Source organism: Taudactylus pleione, unplaced genomic scaffold (genome assembly GCF_031769625.1).
Source record: "Taudactylus pleione unplaced genomic scaffold, aTauple2 ptg000677l, whole genome shotgun sequence".
NCBI lineage: Eukaryota > Metazoa > Chordata > Amphibia > Anura > Myobatrachidae > Taudactylus > Taudactylus pleione.
Genome location: NW_028285079.1, coordinates 1,839,153 through 1,863,350, shown reverse-complemented (window position 1 = coordinate 1,863,350; position 24,198 = coordinate 1,839,153). Strand labels below are relative to the sequence as shown.

The 24,198-nt window shown below is 46.6% G+C and overlaps 1 protein-coding gene across 2 annotated transcripts; it reads left to right on the top strand.

Annotated features, from left to right (window-relative positions):
• The first annotated feature begins 938 nt into the window (after nt 1-938).
• Nucleotides 939-19,979, top strand: FBXO40 (F-box protein 40). 2 transcript variants are annotated; one of them, XM_088455890.1, is made up of 4 exons: nt 939-1,011; nt 10,879-10,959; nt 11,781-13,679; nt 19,213-19,979. In XM_088455890.1, the coding sequence occupies exons 2-4, from the start codon at nt 10,957-10,959 to the stop codon at nt 19,402-19,404; spliced, it is 2,094 nt and encodes a 697-aa protein (XP_088312016.1). In that variant the 5' UTR covers nt 939-1,011; nt 10,879-10,956; the 3' UTR covers nt 19,405-19,979. The 2 variants fall into 2 exon arrangements, with proteins under 2 accessions (XP_088312016.1, XP_088312017.1); XM_088455891.1 differs by lacking the exon at nt 10,879-10,959 and having other exon boundaries at nt 948-1,011.
• The last annotated feature ends 4,219 nt before the right edge of the window (nt 19,980-24,198 follow it).

Here is a 24,198-nt window from a genome sequence, read left to right as displayed (position 1 = left end):
TGATAAACCTCACGCTGGGTCCCTGTAAAGGGCGATATATTGGCCGTTGTTCACAGACATATCGCATCGGCTGTGCAGCACAGCAGATGGCCGATATATATGCAGATATACCGTTGCATCTGCTGGTGTGTACGGATGACCTGCCGATCGCCCTTACACATGCGGGGAGTGACAGCTCAACTGGGCGGGCAAATTTATATGTCTGCCCAGTTGTGACGTCATGCCCGACACATCAGGCCATTGATTGGTATGTGTATGTATATGCACTTACCAATCGTCAGCTAGTACCCAGCATAAGATTCCGGTAGGTGAGGCGCCCTGATCAGACTCTTGGGGCAGTGTATGATATTAGTGCATAGGTAACCCAGGCAGTGTTGTGTGAGTACATCACTGGGCCCCAGAGCAGGGTCCCTCATCTCACAGCCCCCACTTGTCTCTCTGAGAGGGAGATGGATCAAAACTTATAGAGAGATGATGGAGACGTTGCCCAGAGCAACCAATCTGCTATGGGCAACGTCTGCACTTTATTCTCTGTCTAAGGTTTGTTACACCTCCTCCTGCGTCTGTGTATGCATAGCGCAGCCCTGTTTCAGCGCCATTAGCGAGATCCTCAGTAGCGCAGGCACTGTTCCATGGCTTGCGGCTGCCACTAATTCCCGCACGCCTCCAGGCCCCTATAGCCACTGTGCCCCTGCCATGGTGGTAGTGCCCCCTCTTCACCCAGCAGATGTCTCCTTTCCTTTCCTCAGGTAGAGAAGACAAGATGGACAGATTGCAGTCTCTGGTCCCGGACCTGGTACAGTGCAGCTGTGGGGGGGGGGGGGACTAGGGGTCAGTCTCATGTCTGTAGGGAGGAGATTAGGGAGTGCAGCCAGTAAGAGGAGCCCCTGGGCCGCTGCCCACAGACCATTATTTATAACTCTCCAATGTGACTTTCTCCTCGGTCACACAGAGATGCCTGGGGAAGAGACTGATGACTGAATTTATTCCTCTATATTTACTAGGCGGCAGGTAAGAGACTGCGGTTATAGTGCCTGTATGTGACTTATAATAATTGCGTTATAGCGCCTGTATGTGATTTATAATAATTACTTTATCGCGCCTGTAAGTGACTTATAATAATTACTTTATCGCGCCTGTATGTGACTTATAATAATTACTTTATCGCGCCTGTAAGTGACTTATAATAATTACTTTATTGCGCATGTATGTGACTTATAATAATTGCGTTATTGGACTTGGCTGTTACATGTAAATATGGGACTTATTATAATAAGGACATAAAAAAGGCAGAAACTTTATTTCACGTATTTTGCCCTGAATATTTCTGCGTTATGGATGTGGGGTGTAATCTGATATCAGAGCTTCATGCAGCCGGTGCACGCGCGATAACCGGGAATCTGCGCGTACACAGCTCTGCGATTCTGTCCACTGCTAAATCAGGCCCATTTACTAACGAATTTGAGCTGTTCAAACTCCTTATGGTGCGTACTACACACTAGACGATATGCCCCCTGAGCGATATCGTGTAGTGTGTCCCCGGCAGGCTGTGCTCAATGGGCCTGATTCAGACCCACTCGCGAGCGGCTGTACGCTCGCAAGTGGGTCGATGGTCTGCACTGAGCATGCGCACGACGGAGGGAGCTCCGTCGTGCGCATGCGCCAGACACGACGAGCGAAGGACTTTCCTTCGCTCGTTGTGTCCGATCAAAGGGGGCGTGCTGTCAATGTTGATTGACAGCACGCCCCCTTTGGTGGGCGTGCCGGGGGCGTGCCTCCCTGACGGGGGCGTTCCCACGGGAACGCCTCCCGTCAGAAGCCGGCCCACTGACATCACTAGTGATGTCAGTGGGAGTGATTTTGGCTCTGATAGAGCCAAAATCACTCCGGAGCTTGCGGTTGAAAACCTCAACCGCAGGCTCCGGCTCGCAATTTCGATGGTCGCGATGGTCACGACCATCGCGGCCATCAAAATGCACGCTCGTATAGCCTGTGGGTGGTGACCCACAGCTATACGAGCGTCCAGGAGGACGCTCCATGAAAAAGGAGCCCGGCCCTCATGCAGAGCGTGCGCTCTGCTCAGAGCGTACGGCTCTGAATGAGGGCCAATGTCGTTCATGACATTGAGCACAGCAGCTGAACGATATCATTAACGATATCGTTCAGCGCCGGGCTCTCTCCCCCATTCCCTAACATGCAGCAACCTGACGAGGTCGTCAGATTGTGCTGCATGTTCAGGCAATGGACAATGTCGCAAACGACCAGCGGGAGTGCGCATCGCTGGTCGTTTCCGACATAAAAGGGCACGATTTGTGCACGATTACTGAGCGATTGCACGATTACGATGTCGTAATCATGCAGTCGCTCAGTAATATCGCCCAGTGTGTACCCACCATAAGTTAAGTAATGTAACAGTTGTTGAAATTCATTAATGTGTGGTATATGTTGTTTAGCATAGCGCTATTTAGTTGCGCATCACACATGACATCAGATGGAAACCTTTATTTAGTAACGAGCGGTAAAGCTAACTTACCATTCGTATATGTGAAATAAATTCTCCAGGCGCTGGCCTTAGTCATAACGCGCTCACAAGCGCTGAGGTCCCGGCAGGCAGCTCCGGCATCCGGGGACTTACCCATGATACTTTGCGGCAGCTGTGTATAATCATGTGATCAGCCAGAGGTTGTCATGAGAGGCTGGCTGTCTGTAACACTGCGCGTGCGCTGGACTCTAACCCTCTGATGCGCAGGTGCAGGACAACTGATATGAAAATTAAAAAATTTGTCTGCATTATCTAGATATGAAAAATAGCACCGAGAAGGACGTTCTTCATTAGCGCTCGCAATGGGCATATGTTTTACTAAATATGCAATAAAAATGTGAAACTAACGCAGTAAACCATAAAGAAAAATATCACTGCAAGTGGAACTCGTTAGTAAATGGAGCCCAGAGGGGCTTATTCAATTGGGGGCGAGAAAAGCAAAAGTCCCGCACCTGCGAGGCGCTGTCTTCTGCATGCAACGTCGGGAGCCGGGTCTTCTGCAGCAGGGTGTGTCAGTGTGTGTGTGTGACCACCGGTGTGTCCCCCCCCCCACTGTGTCTATGTACCCCCCTGTAATAGGCGCTCGGAGAACTACATCTCCCAGCAGCCCTTGCTCCTCCCACCAGACCCTAGAACCTCCCAGCAGCTCCCGGGACTCCCAGCAGCCCTCTCTCCAGTGAGAAGACAGAGGGGAGGCCACCGAGAGCCATGGAGAGCCCCAGGCAGGTAAGTGTAGAATTTTTTCTATTTTTTAACACGGCGCGGGGTCTTCAGTACTGAAAACTTTTTTTTATTGGCTACCGCAATTATCGGGAGTGCGCATACCAGCGGTAATCCAAAATTGGGAGCGAGGTTTTTTCCTTGCTAAACCTCGCACTTAATTGAATATGCACCTAAAGCTGGGCATACACTCTACAATTATCTGTCAGATATCTGTCCAATCTGGCTGGTTACTAATGCTGGGCATACACTCTACAATTATCTGTCAGATATCTGTCCAATCTGGCTGGTTACTAATGCTGGGCATACACTCTACAATTATCTGTCAGATATCTGTCCAATCTGGCTGGTTGGAATGAAAACCTGGTAATGTATGGGAGCCAATGACAATCGATTATATGGTCTTACACACTGGAAAACAGACAAAAATGATTGGTCAAATTGGTTAAATTCATTTGATTTAACGAATTTGTCTGAATGGTAATTTTTGTCTGTTTTTCAGTGTTTGTGAGCCAATGGGTGATTGTCATTTGGTCCCATACATTACCAGGTTTTCATTCCAACCAGCCAGATTGGACAGATATCTGACAGATAATTGCAGAGTGGATGCCCAGCTTTAGTAACCAGCCAGATTGGACAGATATCTGACAGATAATTGTAGAGTGTATGGCCAGCTTTAGTAACCAGCCAGATTGGACAGATCCGTGACAGATAATTGTAGAGTGGATGCCCAGCTTTAGTAACCAGCCAGATTGGACAGATATCTGACAGATAATTGTAGAGTGTATGGCCAGCTTTAGTAACCAGCCAGATTGGACAGATATCTGACAGATAATTGTAGAGTGGATGCCCAGCTTTAGTAACCAGCCAGATTGGACAGATATCTGACAGATATTTATATAGTGGATGGCCAGCTTTAGTGTGTTATTTTCTCAGTTTGCATCTCTCAAGGACAAAAAGGTGAAATTATTATAAGTGAGGTCAGAATGGAAGTGTCCTTAGGATGATGTATAATCATTGATGACAGAAATCATCTGCTAATGAATGAATGTTCCGTGTGGACAATAAGGGAAACTTTTGGGGCTTCTCTTAAGGTGCGTACACATACAACGATTTTTTTAACGATTTAATTATAACGACATCGTTATCGTTCAATCGTTCAAAAAATTGTTCAGTGTAAAACGATGAACGATTATCGTTCATGCGCGTTCACGTTTGTCGATTGTAGTTCAGTCAGACTGGCCAACTGAACGATTTTCAATAGAAGTTGCAACATTTCTCCTTCTACACACAGGAAATCGTTTGTTAAGTAAAGTAAAACCAACTATTTTGTAAAACGATTTTCGTTCACTTTTTCAAGGGAAAAACTGAACGAAAATCATTCAACAGTTACATCATTGTGTGTGTACGCACCTATAGCCTTAAGCTGGCCACACATCTAAATGTTATCTGTCCAACTAGTTGATTGGTTGGAATGAAAATCTGGTAACGTATGGGAGTAACTGACAATCAGCAATTTGCTCCCAAACGCCGGAAAATGGACAAAAACTGTTATTTGAACAAATTATTTAGATCAAACATTTAATAAACTTGTCTGACGTCATTTTCATCTGTTTTTCTGGCATTTAGGAGCAAATTGCTGATCATCAGTTACTCCCATACCTTACCAGACTTTCATTCCAACCAATCAACTAGTGGGATGGTTGGACAGATCATCTTTAGATGTGTGGCCAGCTTTAGGCCCTCTTCCGGGGAGGAATTTGCATTTGCGCATTGCTGGGACATCTGTATCATTTTCCCGTCGTCTCACCACGTCTTTGGAGTCTATACACTAAGCCTTGGATGGAGATAAAGTGAACGGAGATAAAGTACCAACCAATCAGTTCCTAACTGATATTTTTCAAACAGTCTGTGGCATGACAGTTAGGAGCTGCTTGGCTGGTACTTTATTTCCGGTAATTTCTTGAGAAAATCTATTTTTTTTCTTGTGTTTATTCTCCAAACAATATAATTTCTGACATTTGTTAATTATAGGGCTGATTATAGGGCTGATTATAGAGATGATTATGGGGCTGATTATAGGGCTGATTATGGGGCTGGTTATAGGGCTGATTATAGGGCTGATTATAGGGCTGATTATAGGGCTGGTTATAGGGCTGATTATAGGGCTGGTTATAGGGCTGATTGTAGGGCTGATTATAGGGCTAATTGTAGGGATGGTTATAGGGCTGGTTATAGGGCTGATTATAGAGCTGATTATAGGTCTGATTATAGGTCTGATTATAGGTCTGATTATAGAGCTGGTTATAGGGATGGTTGTAGGGCTGATTGTAGGGCTGATTATAGGGCTGATTATGGGGCTGATTATAGGGCTGATTATAGGGCTGATTATGGGGCTAATTATAGGGCTGATTATAGGGCTGGTTATAGGGCTGGTTGTAGGGCTGATTATAGGGATGGTTATAGGGCTGATTATAGGGCTGGTTATAGGGCTGGTTGTAGGGCTGATTATAGGGATGGTTATAGGGCTGATTATAGGGCTGGTTATAGGGCTGATTATAGGGCTGATTATGGGGCTGATTATAGGGCTGATTATAGGGCTGATTATGGGGCTGATTATAGGGCTGATTATAGGGCTGGTTATAAGGCTGGTTATAGGGCTGGTTGTAGGGCTGATTATAGGGCTGATTATAGGGATGGTTATAGGGCTGGTTATTGGGCTGATTATAGGGCTGATTATGGGGCTGATTATAGGGCTAATTGTAGGGATGGTTATAGGGCTGGTTATAGGGCTGATTATAGGGCTGGTTATAGGGCTAATTGTAGGGATGGTTATAGGGCTGATTATAGGGATGGTTATAGGGCTGGTTATAGGACTGATTATAGGGCTGATTATAGGGCTGATTATAGGGATGGTTATAGGGCTGATTATAGGGCTGATTATAGGGATGGTTATAGGGCTGGTTATAGGACTGATTATAGAGCTGGTTATAGGGATGGTTATAGGGCTGATTGTAGGGCTGATTATAGGGCTGATTATAGGGATGGTTATAGGGCTGATTATGGGGCTGATTATAGGGCTGATTATAGGGCTGGTTATAGGGCTGATTATAGGGCTGATTATAGGGCTGATTATGGGGCTGATTATAGGGCTGATTATAGGGCTGGTTATAGGGCTGATTATAGGGCTGATTATAGGACTGATTATAGGGCTGATTATGGGGCTGGTTATGGGGCTGATTATAGGACTGATTATAGGGCTGGTTATAGGGCTGATTCACATGGGAATAAATAAGTAAACGCTACGGCCTGACTATGTAATACGCCAGTCTGCGCAGTGCATCTGTTTGCGTGACATCTCTACGCATGTTCAGGAAGCGGTAACACGCTCAGCTGTGGCCCACGCCGGCCGGGCATTATGCACATATACACCTGCTAGGAAGATTATCTTTTGTTCAAATTATTTTTATTTACTCATTAGTATAAGATGTAGCAAAAAGATAACAGTATAACATTACAGGCTATGGAGAACACAGGAAACGCAGGGCCTGATTCAGTATGTATGGCAATTATCAAGCTGCACACAGGCTATAGGTATATGACGTATACACGTAGGCTATAGATATATTATATATGCAGGCTATAGATGTATGACGTATATACGTAGGCTATAGATATGATATATGCAGGCTATAGGTATATGACGTATACACGTAGGCTATAGATATATGATATATGCAGGCTATAGGTATATGACGTATACACGTAGGCTATAGATATATGATATATGCAGGCTATAGGTATATGACGTATACACGTAGGCTATAGATATATGATATATGCAGGCTATAGGTATATGACGTATACACGTAGGTTATAGATATATGCAGGCTATAGATATATGATGTATGCACACAGGCTATAGATATATGACGTATACACGTAGGCTATAGATATATGATGTATACACGCAGCAGCTTTGCAATCATGCAAATGTAGCAGGAGGTGTATGACACCCCCTGTATGACTCCCCCTGTATGACACCCTCTGTATGGCACCCCTTGTATGACAGCCCCCTCTATGCAAATGTAGCAGGAGGTGTATGACGCCCCCTGTATGACGCCCCCTGTATGACGCCCCCTCTATGACACCCCCTGTATGACAGCCCCCTATATGACACCCCATGCAAATGTAGCAGGAGGTGTATGACGCCCCCTGTATGACGTCCCCTGTATGACGCCCCCCTGTATGACAGCCCCCTCTATGCAAATGTAGCAGGAGGTGTATGACGCCCCCTGTATGACGCCCCCTGTATGACGCCCCCTGTATGACACCCCCTCTATGCAAATGTAGCAGGAGGTGTATGACGCCCCCTGTATGACACCCCCTCTATAACACCCCCTGTATGACAGCCCCCTATATGACACCCCATGCAAATGTAGCAGGAGGTGTATGACTCCCCCCTGTATGACTCCCCCCTGTATGACACCTCCTGTATGACACCCCTGCTGCATTTGTGAATCCAGCACTGCGACGGAGGTCGCAGTGGTGGGATCACCATCACGACCATCGGTGGTTGTTGGTCACGATGGTGGACGGAACCAGGCAGACTGTGTATGTCCATGCAGTCTCTGGGCTGGCCACTCCCAGAAAACAGGGCAGACATGCCCCGCTTCCGGGAATTCCGGTCAACCCCGCCCCCGACCCTTAAATTCTTCTGCCTGTAAATCAGGCAGAGCCATTCAAGGGCTAGCGTGTGTGTTAGCAGGAACCATTTTGCACACTCGCAGAATGGGTCCTGTGCATGCACAGAGTCCTGATAATCGCGAATCTGCGTTCACCAGTGCACTTGTGTGCACTGCTGAATTAGCCCCTTAGACAATATGTTTCCTCTCCTCCTCTGTTATAGAGTACCCCCCCCCCCCTGTAGTGTAAATCATGTTATCAAATAAAGACTAAGGGATATATTACTAATGTTTGAATTTGAGTTCTGAGTGATTTGCATTCGGTTTACATTCGATTCTGCCTTTGGAGATTTACTAAAGGCAAAACCGAATGTCAAATCGAACATAAAACCGAATCCCAGTCAAATCCCACTCAAAATCGAACATCGGCAAAACAGACCAACATACAAATCCCTGATTTACTAATATTCTATTTAAAAAGGAACACCAAATCGAACTCAAAACAGAACTTCAAATCCCAAAAATAATAGACCTGCTTCATGCTGGTGATTTTAGCATGAGCAGGTATTAATTTCACAGATGCATGCACAGATCAGTGAGATCCGTGCATGCTTTTGTGTGTAAAAAGGTTGTAAAGTGACCTAGGGTCCCCCCTTATAAAAACAACCAGCACCAGGCTTTTTTTAAGTCAGTCCTGGTTGTGAAAATACGGGGGACAAAAGACGTAGGGGTCACCCATATTTTCCAAAACCAGCACCAGGCTCTTTCTAGCGGGTGTGTAATGTCACAGCTGGGGTACCCTTTCACCGTGTCCCCTGGCCAAAGCATTATACCTGACCGCTAGTCAGCCCAGGCCGGGGACCCCTGGGTAGGTGGGGACCCCCGAGTAAAGGGGTTCCCCCTCTCCAGGGCATCCCAGGCCTGGGCTGATAGCTCTGGGCTATTCCCGGCACCCCTGGCTGGTGGGTGCCAGGCTGATGTGTATAATTAAAAATAGCTGTGATAACATTGTCTTTTGCAGGAGAACTAGAGGTACCAGCAGCCCCTTAATGCCCGCATGCTGGTACTTGTGGTTCTCCAAGTACCAGCATGCGGGGGAGGATTACTGGGACATCTAGTTCTTCTTTAAAAGACAATGTTATAACATCTATTTTTATACACAATCAACAGCACATGCAGGGACAGGGTCTATGAAAGGAGCCCGTCCTTACAATGTGCCCGGAGTGAAGTGATCACATCAGCCGGGACTCTCGCCCATGTATGGTCTACTGACCACGCGGCTGCTATTGCTGGGGAGGGTCACCGGTAAAGTTTACAAAGTGTTGCCCATAGGCTACAGCAGCACAAAGCCATCTGCAGTTGCTGGGGCCAAACTTCACATATTCTGAATATACTGCAAATATTTTATGATAAATAGGCCCCTTAGGGGTATATTACTAAAGTGAGAGCTTTTAGAAGTGGAGATGTTGCCCTTAGCAACCAATCAGATTCTACTTAATATTTAACTAGCACCTTCTAGAAGAAAATAGCTAGAATCTGATTGGTTGCTATGGGCAACATCTCCACTTCCAAAAACTCTCACTTTAGTAAATATACCCCTAATACCCCTTTTACACCAGAGCAAAAACCTGATTTTTTGCTGGGTCTACCCGGGTCGCAGCTCAGTGTAAAAGGGCCCCTGAAAAATAACCTGGGTCAAGTGACCCAGCAATCCAACCCAGGTAGCTACCATGGTCTGATCCAGGATGGACCTGGGTAATGGTGCAGTGTAAACGGCGCAACCCGGGTAATCCGACCTGGGTCATGCCTAAAATTAGCTGATTGGTGGCTGTGGAGCAGTCACCTCCCACTTTCTATGACCTCACAAGTTCAGCAGGGCAGACCCCGTGTAAACGGGGCTGACCTGAGAATAACCCAGATTGATGGTGCTGTATAAATGGTGTCTGACCTGGGTTGGAAGTGAACTATGTCTGAAAACTTAGGTTGGACCCGGGTTTTTGGTGGAAAAGAGGCATTAGTCTCTTCAGTCTGAGCTCTTCTGTTAAAGCACAAAGCATCTCTCTCCTCACCCCTTACCAGGGGTGTAGTAGGTATTCAAATCCCGACAGCGGCAGCCCGGCAAGGGTGAAGATCCCGAACGTCCCTAAGGTAAGTATCGCTAACCTAATTCTACCCCCTAACCCTCCCTTAGGGGTGCCTAACCCTAACCTCCCCCCCAAGTGCCTAACCCTAATCCCCCCTTCCCCACTGCCTAAACCTAAGTCCCCTGGGGGGTTGCCTAACCCTAACCTCCCCCCGGGGGTGCCTAACCCTAACCCCCCCTTCCCCTAGCCTAAACCTGACCCTCCCGGGGGGGTGCGTAACCCTAAGTCCCCCCGGGAGCCCTAAACCTAGCCCTACCCCCCCGCGCGGCTGTCCGCTTCCGGCTTACATTCGTTCGGTATGCTGGGCGTAGGTCTTCCGGCGTATGGTTAATGACAGGCGTCGAGTTTTCCACGCCTGTCATTAGTACCACGCCGGGATTAGAGTGGCTGGAAGCCGGTGGTCGGCATTTAGACCGTCGGCATCCAGACTACATCCCCTTACCGGCCACGCGCATGGTGCCACACCTACGGTATCTCACCAATGTCACTCTGTGCCCTGTGTACAGACTGCTATTTAGCCTATCCTATTCATGTGACCGAGGGTACAAAGCACCTCTCCCCCCACCTCACTTACCAGCCGTGTGCATGGCACCGCGCCTATCTCTTGCATTCATGATTCTAGGAGTTTCCACTATACAATGATGCAGTTTTCCTGAAAATCAGTTCAGTCGTTTTTGCACCAACGTGGAACAGACAGACAGACAGACCGTTCTTATTATATTAGTATAGATGAGAAATAAAGGAATTAGTCAATGCGGATATTTTATTTATTTTTCTCCCATCATAGCCCTAATGACAGCAGAATATTTTCTGGACCCCGAAAAAGGAGACATCGTTGGATAAAGATTGACTTGTCCTTTATGCAATGGTAAACGCAGATTGCGTATAACATTGTCATAACAAGTAATATTCTAATAATGGTAATATTACATTTTAACATTATCTTAATGTGCAATAATCTAATAATTATATTAACATACCATTATCATGCTCTCGTGCCCGGATAACGAGCCTGGACTAATGAGGCTGGAATACTGGACTATTAATGAATAATAGATTAATTTCCAACTACTATATTTACCAACACTGCTGCAATTAATAATTACTTTTGTTTCTGTCCAAAAATTTGTTCTGCTGTTAATCAAATGGGGCGTATTGCTGTTTTTCTAATTTTGTTTTAAAAACCTGGCGGGCCCACGCTATGGAAGGGGCCTGGGGCTGCGACTAACTCAACCCAAGTTGATAGCATTCTCATTTATTTATTGATTTGTTTTACATTTGTGCCTTGTTAGTTCACATGCTGGCCACACAGGAAGACCGGGCAACTCCCCTCAGTCACTGAACAGTTGGATCACACGTCTTTGGCTAACTACATGGTCAATTAACAGCCATGATGGAAGTCTAGACGGGGAGTGCAATTTTGTGCATCGACAAACATACGTATGACGCGCTCATGAGATGATAAAATTTTCCAGCACGTCCAACAAAAAGTTGATCAACCTCAATCAAATTTTGCCATAATTCTAGCTAATTTGCTCAAAAATAACCCCATGGCCTTACATTATCCATGAGTGGCCAGCATTGGCCATCAGTAGTTATTTACAGCATAAAATACAGGTGATTTAACCATACGTAAAATTATTCTAATTTGTTGTCCATTTTCCTTTTTTTTAATCTTAATACATCAAGAGGAGGACAAAGAGACCCCCGCCAGGACAGCATACCCATTGTGAGAGATGTTTCAACAAGCACTGCCAAGCGCCCATCAACACTGGTATCTCCTGCATGGTGATCAGCTGCCGCTTGCACTGTGGCGCCAGGTTCCACCTGTGCAAAGAAGAGGAACACCACCTGCTATGCCCCCATGAATGGGTCCCCTGCCTTAACTCTGTGTTTGGCTGTCCCTTCTCCATGTCACGATACAAGCAGGCAAAGCACCTGAAAGTTTGCCCGGCCAGTGTGGTCTGTTGCTCCATGGAATGGAATCGCTGGCCCATTATTGACAAGGACCAAGCACTCTATGAAAACATTTGTAAAGAAGAAGACCAAGAGGAACATCTGGATGTGGCCTTATCCCTCGGGGATCAGAAGATCCTCTTTGGCTCCCTTAAGATGGCTGAACTTTTCCCGGAGCTATCCGAACACCCCAAAAACACAATAAAAGAGGAAACATCTAACATGGAACTGGATGCTGGGGCTGTAGAAGGGTGTGATCTGGAAAATGGAGGAAACTTGGTGATGAGCGATGAAGAAATGGTGGAGCTCACTCAGAATGAACGGGAGGCTCTGGCTCAGGGACACAGTGACATAGATTTAAACTGTTTCACAAAATGGGATAAGATTTTTAGCAAGGACGAATTGGCAGTCAAGTCTCAGGGGTCAAGTACCGGACAAAACAACAGCCTATCTGTGGGCACTAGTAAGCCACCTGGCAAGAAAGCCAATGTAAAAGAAGAGAGAAAACAGGGACCAGATGAAGACAAAAAGCTTGAAGAGGTCATAAGGCTGGAGATGGAGAAAACAGGCTTTGCTCCATGGCAAGAGGGTGTCCTAGAACGACTGAAATCAGAAGTGGATTGCGGAAGTTACAACATGTACATAGTGCACCACGGCAGTATGCTCATCCACTTTGGACAGATAGCTGCGTGTACTCCTAAAGAGAAGGATTTTGTTTACGGAAATCTGGAACCCCACACAGTGGAGACCGTGTGCACCTTCAAAGTTCCAACAAGCTACTGTGGCAGAAGAGCCAAACTTGGAGATGATCGTCCCAAGAGGGAGAAAGCTCAGAAGCTGGTGGACACCTCTGACCTTGGGGTCCTGGCAGAAGACTTGCCACTGTCTGATATCGTTAACACCACCTTGCTAAGTGCCTTGGAGAGGGAGCTGAAGGGTCATGCCATATCGGAGATGAAGGCCCTCGATGGGTTGCTCATTGACTTTGCAACACAGACTTATAATTTTGGCTTAGATCCATTCTCTGACAAGACAGTATTATTAGATCTTCTGGCTGAAAAGAATATGAGAAACGTAGGCCTTTACTTGGACCTGGAGAGTGATTGTGTAAACAGGAGGCACAATAAGAGTAATTCCTCCTTCACGTTCTCATGTAACCTCTTCTTCCGCAGAGATGAGTTTGCCTCACACTTCAAGAATGTCCACTCGGACATACAGTCCTGCCTCAGCGGATGGTTCCAGCAGCGTTGCCCCCTATCTTACCTGGGTTGCACTTTCTTGCAAAACAGATTTCGGCCTGACGGGCAAAGGTCACAAGTTATCTATAGCAAGCAGCTGAAGACATTTGCACTGAAGCCGCAGGTCGATTGCGCTCTGTACGAGGGAGTAAGACCGAACCTTTCAAGAAGCCACCGAGGAAAGAGCAGAGATTCCCTAACCAGCCTCCCATTAGAGATCCTTCAGCACATTGCCGGGTTCCTGGATAGTTTCAGCCTTTGCCAGCTCTCCCAGGTGTCTGCTCTCATGAGGGATGTCTGCGCCATTTTGTTGCAGGAGAGAGGGATGGTGCATTTGTACTGGGAGAAGAAGACTTACTCACATGGTGGAACTTCATGGAGATGTCGGAGGAAGGTAAGGGTCTGATCTCAGAGACTGTGAGATCATGGACACAATCAGAGATCGTTTACAGGAGGTGAATAGGAATATTTGTATTATTATTATAATGTATATTCATATTAGGGGTGAGCGGGTTCGGATTTTGAGCCCCCCCGATCCGAGGCAGATCCGAGTCAGGCTCGACTTTTCCCGCCTGACTCGGATCTGAAATCGAGGCAAAACGTCATCATCCCGCCTTCCGGGTCTCGCGGGTTTTGGATCCTATATAAGGTACCCGCGTCGGCGCCATTTTCTCACTCGGCTGTGGACAGTGAAGAGGGAGGGTGGGAGTTAGGGCTGGCTGGGCTGTGTAGTGTAGTGTAGTGCAGAGTAGTGTTGTGCTGTGCTGTGCTGCGCTGTGCTGCTGTTGTCCACTACTTCAAAGTCCATAGGGGCTGGCTGTGTTGTGCTGTGCTGTGCTGCTGTTGTTAATAGGGGCTGTGTCCACTACTTCAAAGTCCATAGGGGCTGGCTGGACTGTGTTGTGCAGTCAGTTCTCCATAGGGGCTGTGTCCACTCCAAATTCCTGTGCAGTGTCCCAGTCCTAAAGGGGTGCTGTAGTGTTGTCCAGGGGGCACTCTGTCCATCAGGGGTGCTCCCCCCAAGTGCTAAAAAAATAATATTTTTTCTGTGTTTGTGAATTGTGTGCGCAGTAGCCGCACGTGCATCAACAAAGTAGTGCCAAGCGTGCGCCTGTGTCATAAGTAAAGGGCCGGCTGGCTTGACCGTTAAAGGGTGCTGTAACCCCCAAAGTACACTCCAGTCCAAACCAAAAAAATATATATTTTCTGTGTTTGTGAATTGTGTGCGCAGTAGCCGCACGTGCATCAACAAAGTAGTGCCAAGCGTGCGCCTGTGTCATAAGTAAAGGGCCAGCTGGCTTGACCGTTAAAGGGTGCTGTAACCCCCAAAGTACACTCCAAACCAAATAACAAAATAATTTTTTTGTATTTGTGAATTGTGTGCGCAGTAGCCGCACGTGCATCAACAAAGTAGTGCCAAGCGTGCGCCTGTGTCATAAGTAAAGGTCCGGCTGGCTTGACCGTTAAAGGGTGCTGTAACCCGAAAGTACACTCCAGTCCAAACCCCAAAAAAATATATTTTCTGTGTTTGTGAATTGTGTGCGCAGTAGCCGCACGTGCATCAACAAAGTAGTGCCAAGCGTGCGCCTGTGTCATAAGTAAAGGGCCGGCTGGCTTGACCGTTAAAGGGTGCTGTAACCCCCAAAGTACACTCCAGTCCAAACCAAAAAAAACAACATTTTCTGTGTTTGTGAATTGTGTGCGCAGTAGCCGCACGTGCATCAACAAAGTAGTGCCAAGCGTGCGCCTGTGTCATAAGTAAAGGGCCAGCTGGCTTGACCGTTAAAGGGTGCTGTAACCCGCAAAGTACACTCCAAACCAAATAACAAAATATTTTTTCTGTGTTTGTGAATTGTGTGCGCAGTAGCCGCACGTGCATCAACAAAGTAGTGCCAAGCGTGCGCCTGTGTCATAAGTAAAGGGCCGGCTGGCTTGACCGTTAAAGGGTGCTGTAACCCCCAAAGTACACTCCAGTCCAAACCAAAAAAATATATATTTTCTGTGTTTGTGTGCGCCTTAGCCGCACGTATATATCAATATAACATAAATGGAGGACCAAACTTTCTCCAATAAAAATAAAATAGGGAAAGATCAAGAACCACTTCCTCCTAGTGCTGTTGCTGCAGCTGGGAGTTGTTCATCATCCCAGAGAGGAAGTAGGAACACCACTACTTTTACTAAACAATTGACCCTCCAATAGTCCCTAGCGATGAGGATGAAGTACGACAGCAGTCATCCTGAAGCAAAACGTATAACTGAGGCCTTGACTGCTATGTTGGTGTTAGACGTGCGTCCGGTATCCGCCATTAGTGCAGTGGGATTTAGACAATTGATGGAGGTAGTGTGTCCCCGGTTCCAAATCCCGTCTAGATTCCACCTGCATCCTCAAAGCAGCAGCGACAAGTGTGCGTCTGTCTGTTAAAGGGTGGTGACACCCTCAAAGTGTGCTCCACAAACAATAAAAATATTCTTTTTTTTTCTGTCTTTGTGAATTGTGTGGGCTGTAGCCGCACTTGCATGCTCAAAGCAGCAGCGTCAAGCGTGCGTCTGTCTGTTAAAGGGTGGTGTAACCCTTAAAGTGCGCTCCACAAACAATCAAAATATTCTTCTTTTTTTTCCTGTCTTTGTGAATTGTGTGGGCTGTAGCCGCACCTGCATCCTCAAAGCAGCAGCGACAAGCGTGCGTCTGTCTGTTAAAGGGTGGTGACACCCTCAAAGTGTGCTCCACAAACAATAAAAATATTATTTTTTTTTCTGTCTTTGTGAATTGTGTGGGCTGTAGCCGCACTTGCATCCTCAAAGCAGCAGCGACAAGCGTGCGTCTGTCTGTTAAAGGGTGGTGTAACCCTCAAAGTGCGCTCCACAAACAATAAAAATATATATATTTTTTTATCTTTGTGAAATGTGTGGGCTGTAGCCGCACCTGCATCCTTAAAGCAGCAGCGACAAGCGTGCGTCTGTCTGTTAAAGGGTGGTGACACCCTCAAAGTGTGCTCCACAAACAATAAAAATATTCTTCTTTTTTTTTCTGTCTTTGTGAATTGTGTGGGCTGTAGCCGCACTTGCATCCTCAAAGCAGCAGCGACAAGCGTGCGTCTGTCTGTTAAAGGGTGGTGTAACCCTCAAAGTGAGCTCCACAAACAATAAAAATATTCTTCTTTTTTTTTCTGTCTTTGTGAATTGTGTGGGCTGTAGCCGCACCTGCATCCTCAAAGCAGCAGCGACAAGCGTGCGTCTGTCTGTTAAAGGGTGGTGACACCCTCAAAGTGTGCTCCACAAACAATAAAAATATTCTTCTTTTTTTTTCTGTCTTTGTGAATTGTGTGGGCTGTAGCCGCACTTGCATCCTCAAAGCAGCAGCGACAAGCGTGCGTCTGTCTGTTAAAGGGTGGTGTAACCCTCAAAGTGAGCTCCACAAACAATAAAAATATTCTTTTTTTTTTTCTGTCTTTGTGAATTGTGTGGGCTGTAGCCGCACTTGAATCCTCAAAGCAGCAGCGACAAGCGTGCGTCTGTCTGTTAAAGGATTACATCGGTGACAGCATCCAAGTAGGCATGTCAGACAGTCCGTACCTGTACTGGCAGGAAAAAGAAGCAATTTGGAGGTCCCTGTACAAACTGGCTCTATTTTACCTGAGTTGCCCCCCCTCCAGTGTGTACTCCGAAAGAGAGTTTAGTGCAGCCGGGAACCTTGTCAGCGAAAGGCGTAGGAGGTTGCTTCCACAAAATGTGGAGAAGATGATGTTCATAAAATGAATTATTATCAACTCTTCCATGGAGACCAGCCTCCAGAACGTACAGAGGGACCTGTGGTTGTGGATTCCAGCGGGAACAAATTAATACTCTGTGAGGATGAGGATGTACACAACACTGAAGAGGGTGAGGAATCGGTGGATGAGGAGGATGAGGACGACATCTTGCCTCCGTAGAGCCAGTTTGTGCAGGGACAGATTAATTGCCAGCTTGTTTTGTGGGGGCCCAAATGAACCAATCATTTCAGCCACAGTCGTGTGGCAGACCCTGGCGCTGAAATGTTTGGTTTGTTAAAGTGTTCATGTCCTGTTTATACAACATAAGGGTGGGTGGGAGGGCCCAAGGACAATTCCATCTTGCACCTCTTTTTTTTCTTTGCATTATGTACTGTTTGGGGCCTAGTTTTTCAAACTGCCATCCTGTCTGCCACTGCAGTGTCACTCCTAGATGGGCCACGTGTTTGTGCCACCCACTCGTGTCGCTTAGCATAGTCATCCAGCTACCTCGGTGCAACCTTTTGGATATAAAAACACTATTGTGAGGTGTGAGGTGTTCAGAATAGACTGGAAATGAGTGGAAATTAAGGTTATCGAGGTTAATAATAGCATAGGAGCAGAAAAACCCACAAATTCTGTGATTTTAGCTGTTTTTATGCTTTTTTAAAAAAAAATACAGATCCAAAACACAAAACCCAGAACCCAAAACACGGAAGGGTGGTTTTGACAAAACCAATCCAGATCCAAAACACGATGAAAGATCCAGATCCAAAACCAAAACACGAAAAGTGGCCGGTGCACACCCCTAGTTCATATAATTAATAGCATTTTTAGTGGGTAGAAATAAGCAATATTTTTATTGAAGAATCACAGTATAGTTGTTACATTGACTTTTTGTGTAAAGAATTGTCTATAGATCTGAGTACTAGTTTCACACAAGTCTTTGCATAGTTATTATGAAAACCCCCATTAAACCATTCCTTTCTGAACAAAAATATTATAAAAAAAAAAGAACAGCAAAAAAAGGCACAAAAATTATACAGTTTCCAATGTAAAGTCACAAAAAAAATACAGCATTGATATTTCAACATACAATTGAAAATTAAAATATGTAGTGTGTAAAACTAGGATCAACAGTGTACCCATCTTAAAAAAAGGGGGAAATGGAGCGGGAGAGACACACATTAAAATCAAAATCAATAGGCACGGACATTAAACCATTCTTCAGGATCTGTACTGGCCAGTGTATTTTATTGCCACAGATGGATTATTATGGAAGAGTTTATGCCCACTAGACCATTGTCCATGACCACTGCAAAGCTGGGTACACACCTAAAGATTTTCTGTCCAACCATCCAACTAGCTGATTGGTTGGAATGAGAATCTGGTAACGTATGGGAGTAAATGATGATCAGCAAGTTGGTCCTAAATGCCAGAAAACAGATGAAAATGGTCGGTCAGACAAATTTGATAAATGTTTGATCTAAACAATTTGTTCAAACAACAGTTTTTGTCCATTTTCCGGCGTTTGGGCGCAAATTGCTGATTGTCATTTGCTTTCATACCTTACCATAGAGGTCCCCAAACTCTGTCCTCAAGGTTCCCCAACAGTTCAGGTTTTAGATATATTCATGGTTGAGCACAGGTGACTTAATTAGTACCTCAGTCAACTTGATTTAACTACATGTGCTCAACCATGGATAGCTCTAAAACTTGAACTGTTGTGAAGCTTTGAGGACTGCGTTTGGGAACCTCTGCCTTACCAGATTTTCATTCCAACCAATCAACTACTTGGATGGTTGGACAGAAAATCTTTACATGTTTACCCAGCTTAAGAGTCAGGGGGCGATGTGTCTGTGAGATTGGTCTCAGGCCCCATCTCTGGGTTGTAGGATTCTCTGGTCACCCCTCAGCGACCGGTAACAGCGCATGTTTTCCAGATCTTGTCAGAGGTGGGACATTATGTAGCGCCCACTTTCTTATTGAATGGATTAGTCACCAATTCCTACACCTGTACTACAAATGGAGAACATTCGTCCTTAGTGCTCCCCAAGGACATATGTGAGACCCAGTGGATCTGCAGGTTATTATGCTGGAACACACGGAGCTGCCTCAGGAACATGACATGAAATGATGGCTAGAACGCCCCATGATCCATGTTCTCTTCTCCTGTTTCAGGTCTGGAACTTCAGCAGCCTCTTCTCTCCCGTCCACCGGTGGAAGTTTGATGACATCTCCCCCATGTCTGAGCACCTGAAGGTTTGTCCGTTCAATTCCCCGGAGAGGAAAAAGGATCCGTTCCAGCTCCTCAGTGTGTATGGGTCTCAGCAGCAGAAGGAGAGTTTATTGAACCTTAGGAGGAGGCTGTAACCACTGACCCCTGATGGAAGAGCGCTGAGGGAGGGGATTAAGCTACTAGAGGAAGCGGTTACTTACTGTATAATGGATACAAAGTTAGAATGTTGGGGGTCCATCTTCTCCAAGTGACGTGATAGTGTGGAATAATTCTGCATAATGTTGTAACTGTTCGCGGCCAACTCAAACCCAAGATTGACGCATATTTCTCCTTTACGTTCCCATTCCTACCCATATCCAGTATCCCTGATGTCTCCAGAGACCCCTCCAACATATTGGGCCAAATGTAATAGGGTGAGAGGTTAGAAAATGTCCTCTCTCACACTTTTTAAACTTGGCCAATGTAATAGAGTCTGAGAATAAAGCAACAGAGCAAACTCGCATGTGTTTCAGACTCCAAAAACTCTCACGATTTAAGATTTCATCCAAATTTTCTCCAAATTTTGAAGTTACAACTCGACCAATGTGAGAATTTACTGCTAAACGCCCACATTTTCTAAACTCTCACCCTATTACATTCGGCCCCATTATCTGTTGAATGTGTTCTCTTCTCCTTACTTATCCGATTCATCCAACCTTGTCCCATGGACTCTGGGGGTCATTCAGACCCACTCGCGAGCGGCAGTACGCTCGCAAGTGGGTCGATGTTCCCCACTGCGCATGCGCACGACAGAGGGAGCTCCGTCGTGCGCATGCGCGAGACCCGGACTGCGACAGCCAAGCTGTCGCTCTGGGTCTCGCACCAAAGGGGGCGTGCTGTCGATGTTGATTGACAGCACGCCTCCTTTGGTGGGCGTGCCGGGGACGTGCCTGCCAGACGGAGGCGTTCCCATGGGAACGCCTACCGTCTGGGTCCGGCCCCACTGACATCACTAGTGATGTCAGTGGGAGTGATTTTGGCTCTGATAGAGCCAAAATCACTCCAGGGCTTGCTGCAGCGAGACCCTACCGCAGGGTCTCAGTCGCAAGCCCAATGGTCGCGATGGTCAAGACCATCGCGACCATCATCATGGACGCTCGCTAGAGCTGTGGGAGGTAACCCACAGCTATGCGAGCGTCCATGAGGACGCTCCAAAAAAAGGTAGGAGGGCCCTGATTCAGAGCGAGCGCTCTGGGCAGAGCGTTCAGCTCTGAATCAGGCCCTCTGCCCGGCATCATGACCCTTCTGTTGAGTGATGCCAATCACACACTGACTCACGCAGGGTCGGGGGGTTAGAGGCTCAGAGAAAGTGACCATCTATGCCATGCAGAGCTGCCAACTGTACCATCCAGGGGACAATTCTAACAATAAAGACGACCCTAGAAATTGAAAAATAAAAGTAAGTAGAAAATGAGCAACGTTTTGGCAAGTGAAGGTTTAATGGGAAAAGATACAGGCTCTGATTCACAGATGCGCGCAATGCCAATATTTTCGCAGTTGAGCGATTATCGGTAAAATGTGCATGAGTCTAAGACGCCCTGCGCATGCATCAAGGTACATTACCATAGTCACTTGCAGTGACTTTTTTACTCTGTGTGATTGGCAGTCAGGGAGCAGATGTGAGAGGTAATGGGAGTGGCTACAAAGAACGCAGGCATGTCGCCACCGGGGAAGGGGGGGGGGGATGCTAGATTCAGGCAAAGTTATACGACTGTGTAGTTGTCAGTGTCCTGGGGTACCGGTGCCCGGGGGTTTGGAAAAGTTGCAACCAAGGGCAAGGTCCTGAGGGGATGGTGGTCTTCATGTGCAGACCTCACAAGCAGACGTATAGAGGCTGGGGAGGTAGTTGATAGCGATGATTAAGGACCTCTGGGACCTCCACATACTTGAGGCAGTTGATGCTGAGAGAACACAGACTTCGATTAGGTATAATTCAATTATAAATAAAAAAAAGTGATGTAAATGATGTAGAGTGGGTATATACCGTTACATATACTGTATATATATATTTGCATGTTTAAGTTTGTGATGTAAATGATGTAGAGTGGGTATATACCGTTACATATACTGTATATATATATTTGCATGTTTAAGTTTGTGATGTAAATGATGTAGAGTGGTTATATACAGTTACATATACTGTATATATATTTGCATGTTTAAGTTTGTGATGTAAATTATGTAGATTGGGTATATACCGTTACATATACTGTATATATATATTTGCATGTTTAAGTTTGTGATGTAAATGATGTAGATTGGGTATATACCGTTACATATACTGTATATATATTTGCATGTTTAAGTTTGTGATGTAAATGATGTAGATTGGGTATATACCGTTACATATACTGTATATATATTTGCATGTTTAAGTTTGTGATGTAAATGCTCTCTCCAGTTATGGAACCAGTGTAACATATAAAGATCAATAAATGGTTTGGCCAGTTCGCGTCCGAGTATCTGCGTCAGTTCTTGATGATCTGCAGGACGGTCACCGCGTGAGGAATAGCGCACGGAAGACGTTGCACAGCCATAGCCAACTCTGCGGTACGATCGGCATTTGCCTGCCTGTTAGACATAGTACTTACAAAGGCTGGGAAATGGGAACAGTTGTAAGTTGATATTTATTGAAGTTAAGTATTTACCATCAGGAACCAGATGATCTTATAGTGTACCACGGTCTGGAGACCCCCGAACCGCAGTAATCTTATAACATGACTCAAAGCGATGGGGGTGGGGACTGAGGCGGCCAGAGAGGAGGATGGAGCACAAATCTGTCTCAGAGGGGCAATGTTGCACTGCAGCAAAACCATGTAGCGCTAGAGGGGGCTAATGTAAAACGCGGGGACAGAATTACAGTTGGGTCTGGTGGGAGCAGATTAACTCAACTCTAAATCGCAGTTACAAAGCAGCTGACTTTTTCCTGCATTGCTCAGTGCTAGGGGAAACATCCGGTATGTTTATAGTGCTCAGGTCCCTGCAGGGGGTGAAGGCAGCCATTTTGTGGTAGGACAGTTAGAGCACTGGGTACATTACAGAAGCCTGAGGTAAGAAGCACAGCGAGTCCCTGTAATGTGACCATTAATGATAGTGACGTCTACTTGCCGCTGCTCCCAGGTTATAAAGATTTACCCAGCAGCTACACTTCCAGTTGCTCGGCAACCCCATCGCCCCACAGATTGGGAAATGACAGACAAGCTGGTCCCTCTGCTGCACATACACAGAGAGGAAGGGAATGAGGGATCAATACAATAGGCGGCCATTGGAAGCAAAAAAAAAGTCTATAGCAAACATATTAGGGGCGTCCTATAGTAAGGATGTACGGATGTGATAATCAGTTAGTGAATAGGGCGACTGAGGGCCAGATTCAGTTTCACGCAAAGTCGACGTTTGTGGACCCAAGCTTTCTTTTTTTTTTTTTTATACTACGGCTGCAACAAATTAGATTAGACCGCAGTGGCAGCGAGGACTCGGGCGCACTGTGCGACTGACGGTCAGGGGGCACATGGGGGGAGTTAACGGAGAGGGGGCGTCAACTCAATAGTGTCTGTAAAAGCGACTTCGTACGCAGTGGGTAAGGCCCTGGCGGCTTACTCCCAATGGACATTCAGCGACCAATGGTGCGTCTTTGATTGCAAGCGGCAGATGTGACATCCGCTGCGTACAGGCTCTCAGCCGCAATGGGATTTGCGTGCACCTCCGAATCCTGCGCTCTGTAATAGTACACGCACAGGAAAACCAGAATCACACTAATAACACATCAACTCAGACAAATCACCAACATTGTTATTAAAACAGTTCTCCGGTGTTCCCAATACAGATCGCAGCAGAGGCCTAAGGTTTTGCCTCAAGGCGTGAAAATGCTCAATGACGGAACTATTTATCAGCGATCGCACATACGCTGTTGCAGTATAAATAAATGTTACAATAGTTTGTTTGTGCAAATTAATATTTGTTTGGGGATAAGAGACGCGTCCCTCCAATGCTGCACATAAGAGTCACTGCAGGAGATCGGAGACCATTGATCGCCAGCGATGGTCCTGACAAAGACCTACACCAGGCCCGTGCGCCGGCTCAGGAGGGCAGCTAGTGAGGTTCCTCAGGAAATTGTGTCCTAGCGCTAACAGACTCAGAAGCTCTTATCTAGACTGGTCATCCCACACCCTGACCCTGCCCAGGTTGTGTTTGGTAACATTGTTAAGCAGAGTTGTATTTACTGATTCTGATGCCATAATTCCAAGTACTAAATAAAATGAAGCAGATTCCCAATTTGGTTTTGGAGTTGAAATAGAGCGGAGGGGATTGGGGCAACAAGAGGAACAGCACAGGCTGAAAATGAGGGTCCCAGTCCTTGCATGGCGATCCTGCCAACGCTGCTGGGGTGACGCAACACCCCCCTCTATAACTCCTGCCCTTGCCACAGGATTGGGACTATGGGTCTCATTCAGACCTGGTCGTTAGATGCAAGCGGTCGCTCTGATTGAGGGCGGCCGCTTGCATCTTGAAGTGCGGCCTCCTGGTCGCTAGCTAAGCTGTGGGTTACCACCCACAGCTTAGCGACCGAAGAGGGTGATTGTAGCGATGGTCAGGACCATCGCGACGAGACTCTAAGGTTGGGTCTCGGCCCTCACAAGCCCCAGGGAGCTTCCTGCTCTGATAGAGCAGGAAGCTCCCCACTGACATCACTGCTGATGTCAGTGGGGCCGCCCCCAAACGGCAAGCGTTCCATCGGGAGCGCCTCCATTTGGCCGGCCACCCCCCTGACCCGCCTTCCAAACGGGGCGAGCTGTCAAACATCGACAGCTCGCCCCCTTTGGTGTGAGACCCGGATCGGTCGTTGCTAGCCGGGTCTCATACATGCGCACGTCGGAACAGGCTCCAATGTG

What these genes read in the sequence shown, in the direction of transcription:
- FBXO40 (XM_088455890.1), top strand. An exon ending in CATGGAGATGTCGGAGGAAG is followed by an intron (nt 13,680 to 19,212) that starts GTAAGGGTCTGA and finishes CTCCTGTTTCAG; the next exon opens with GTCTGGAACTTCAGCAGCCT.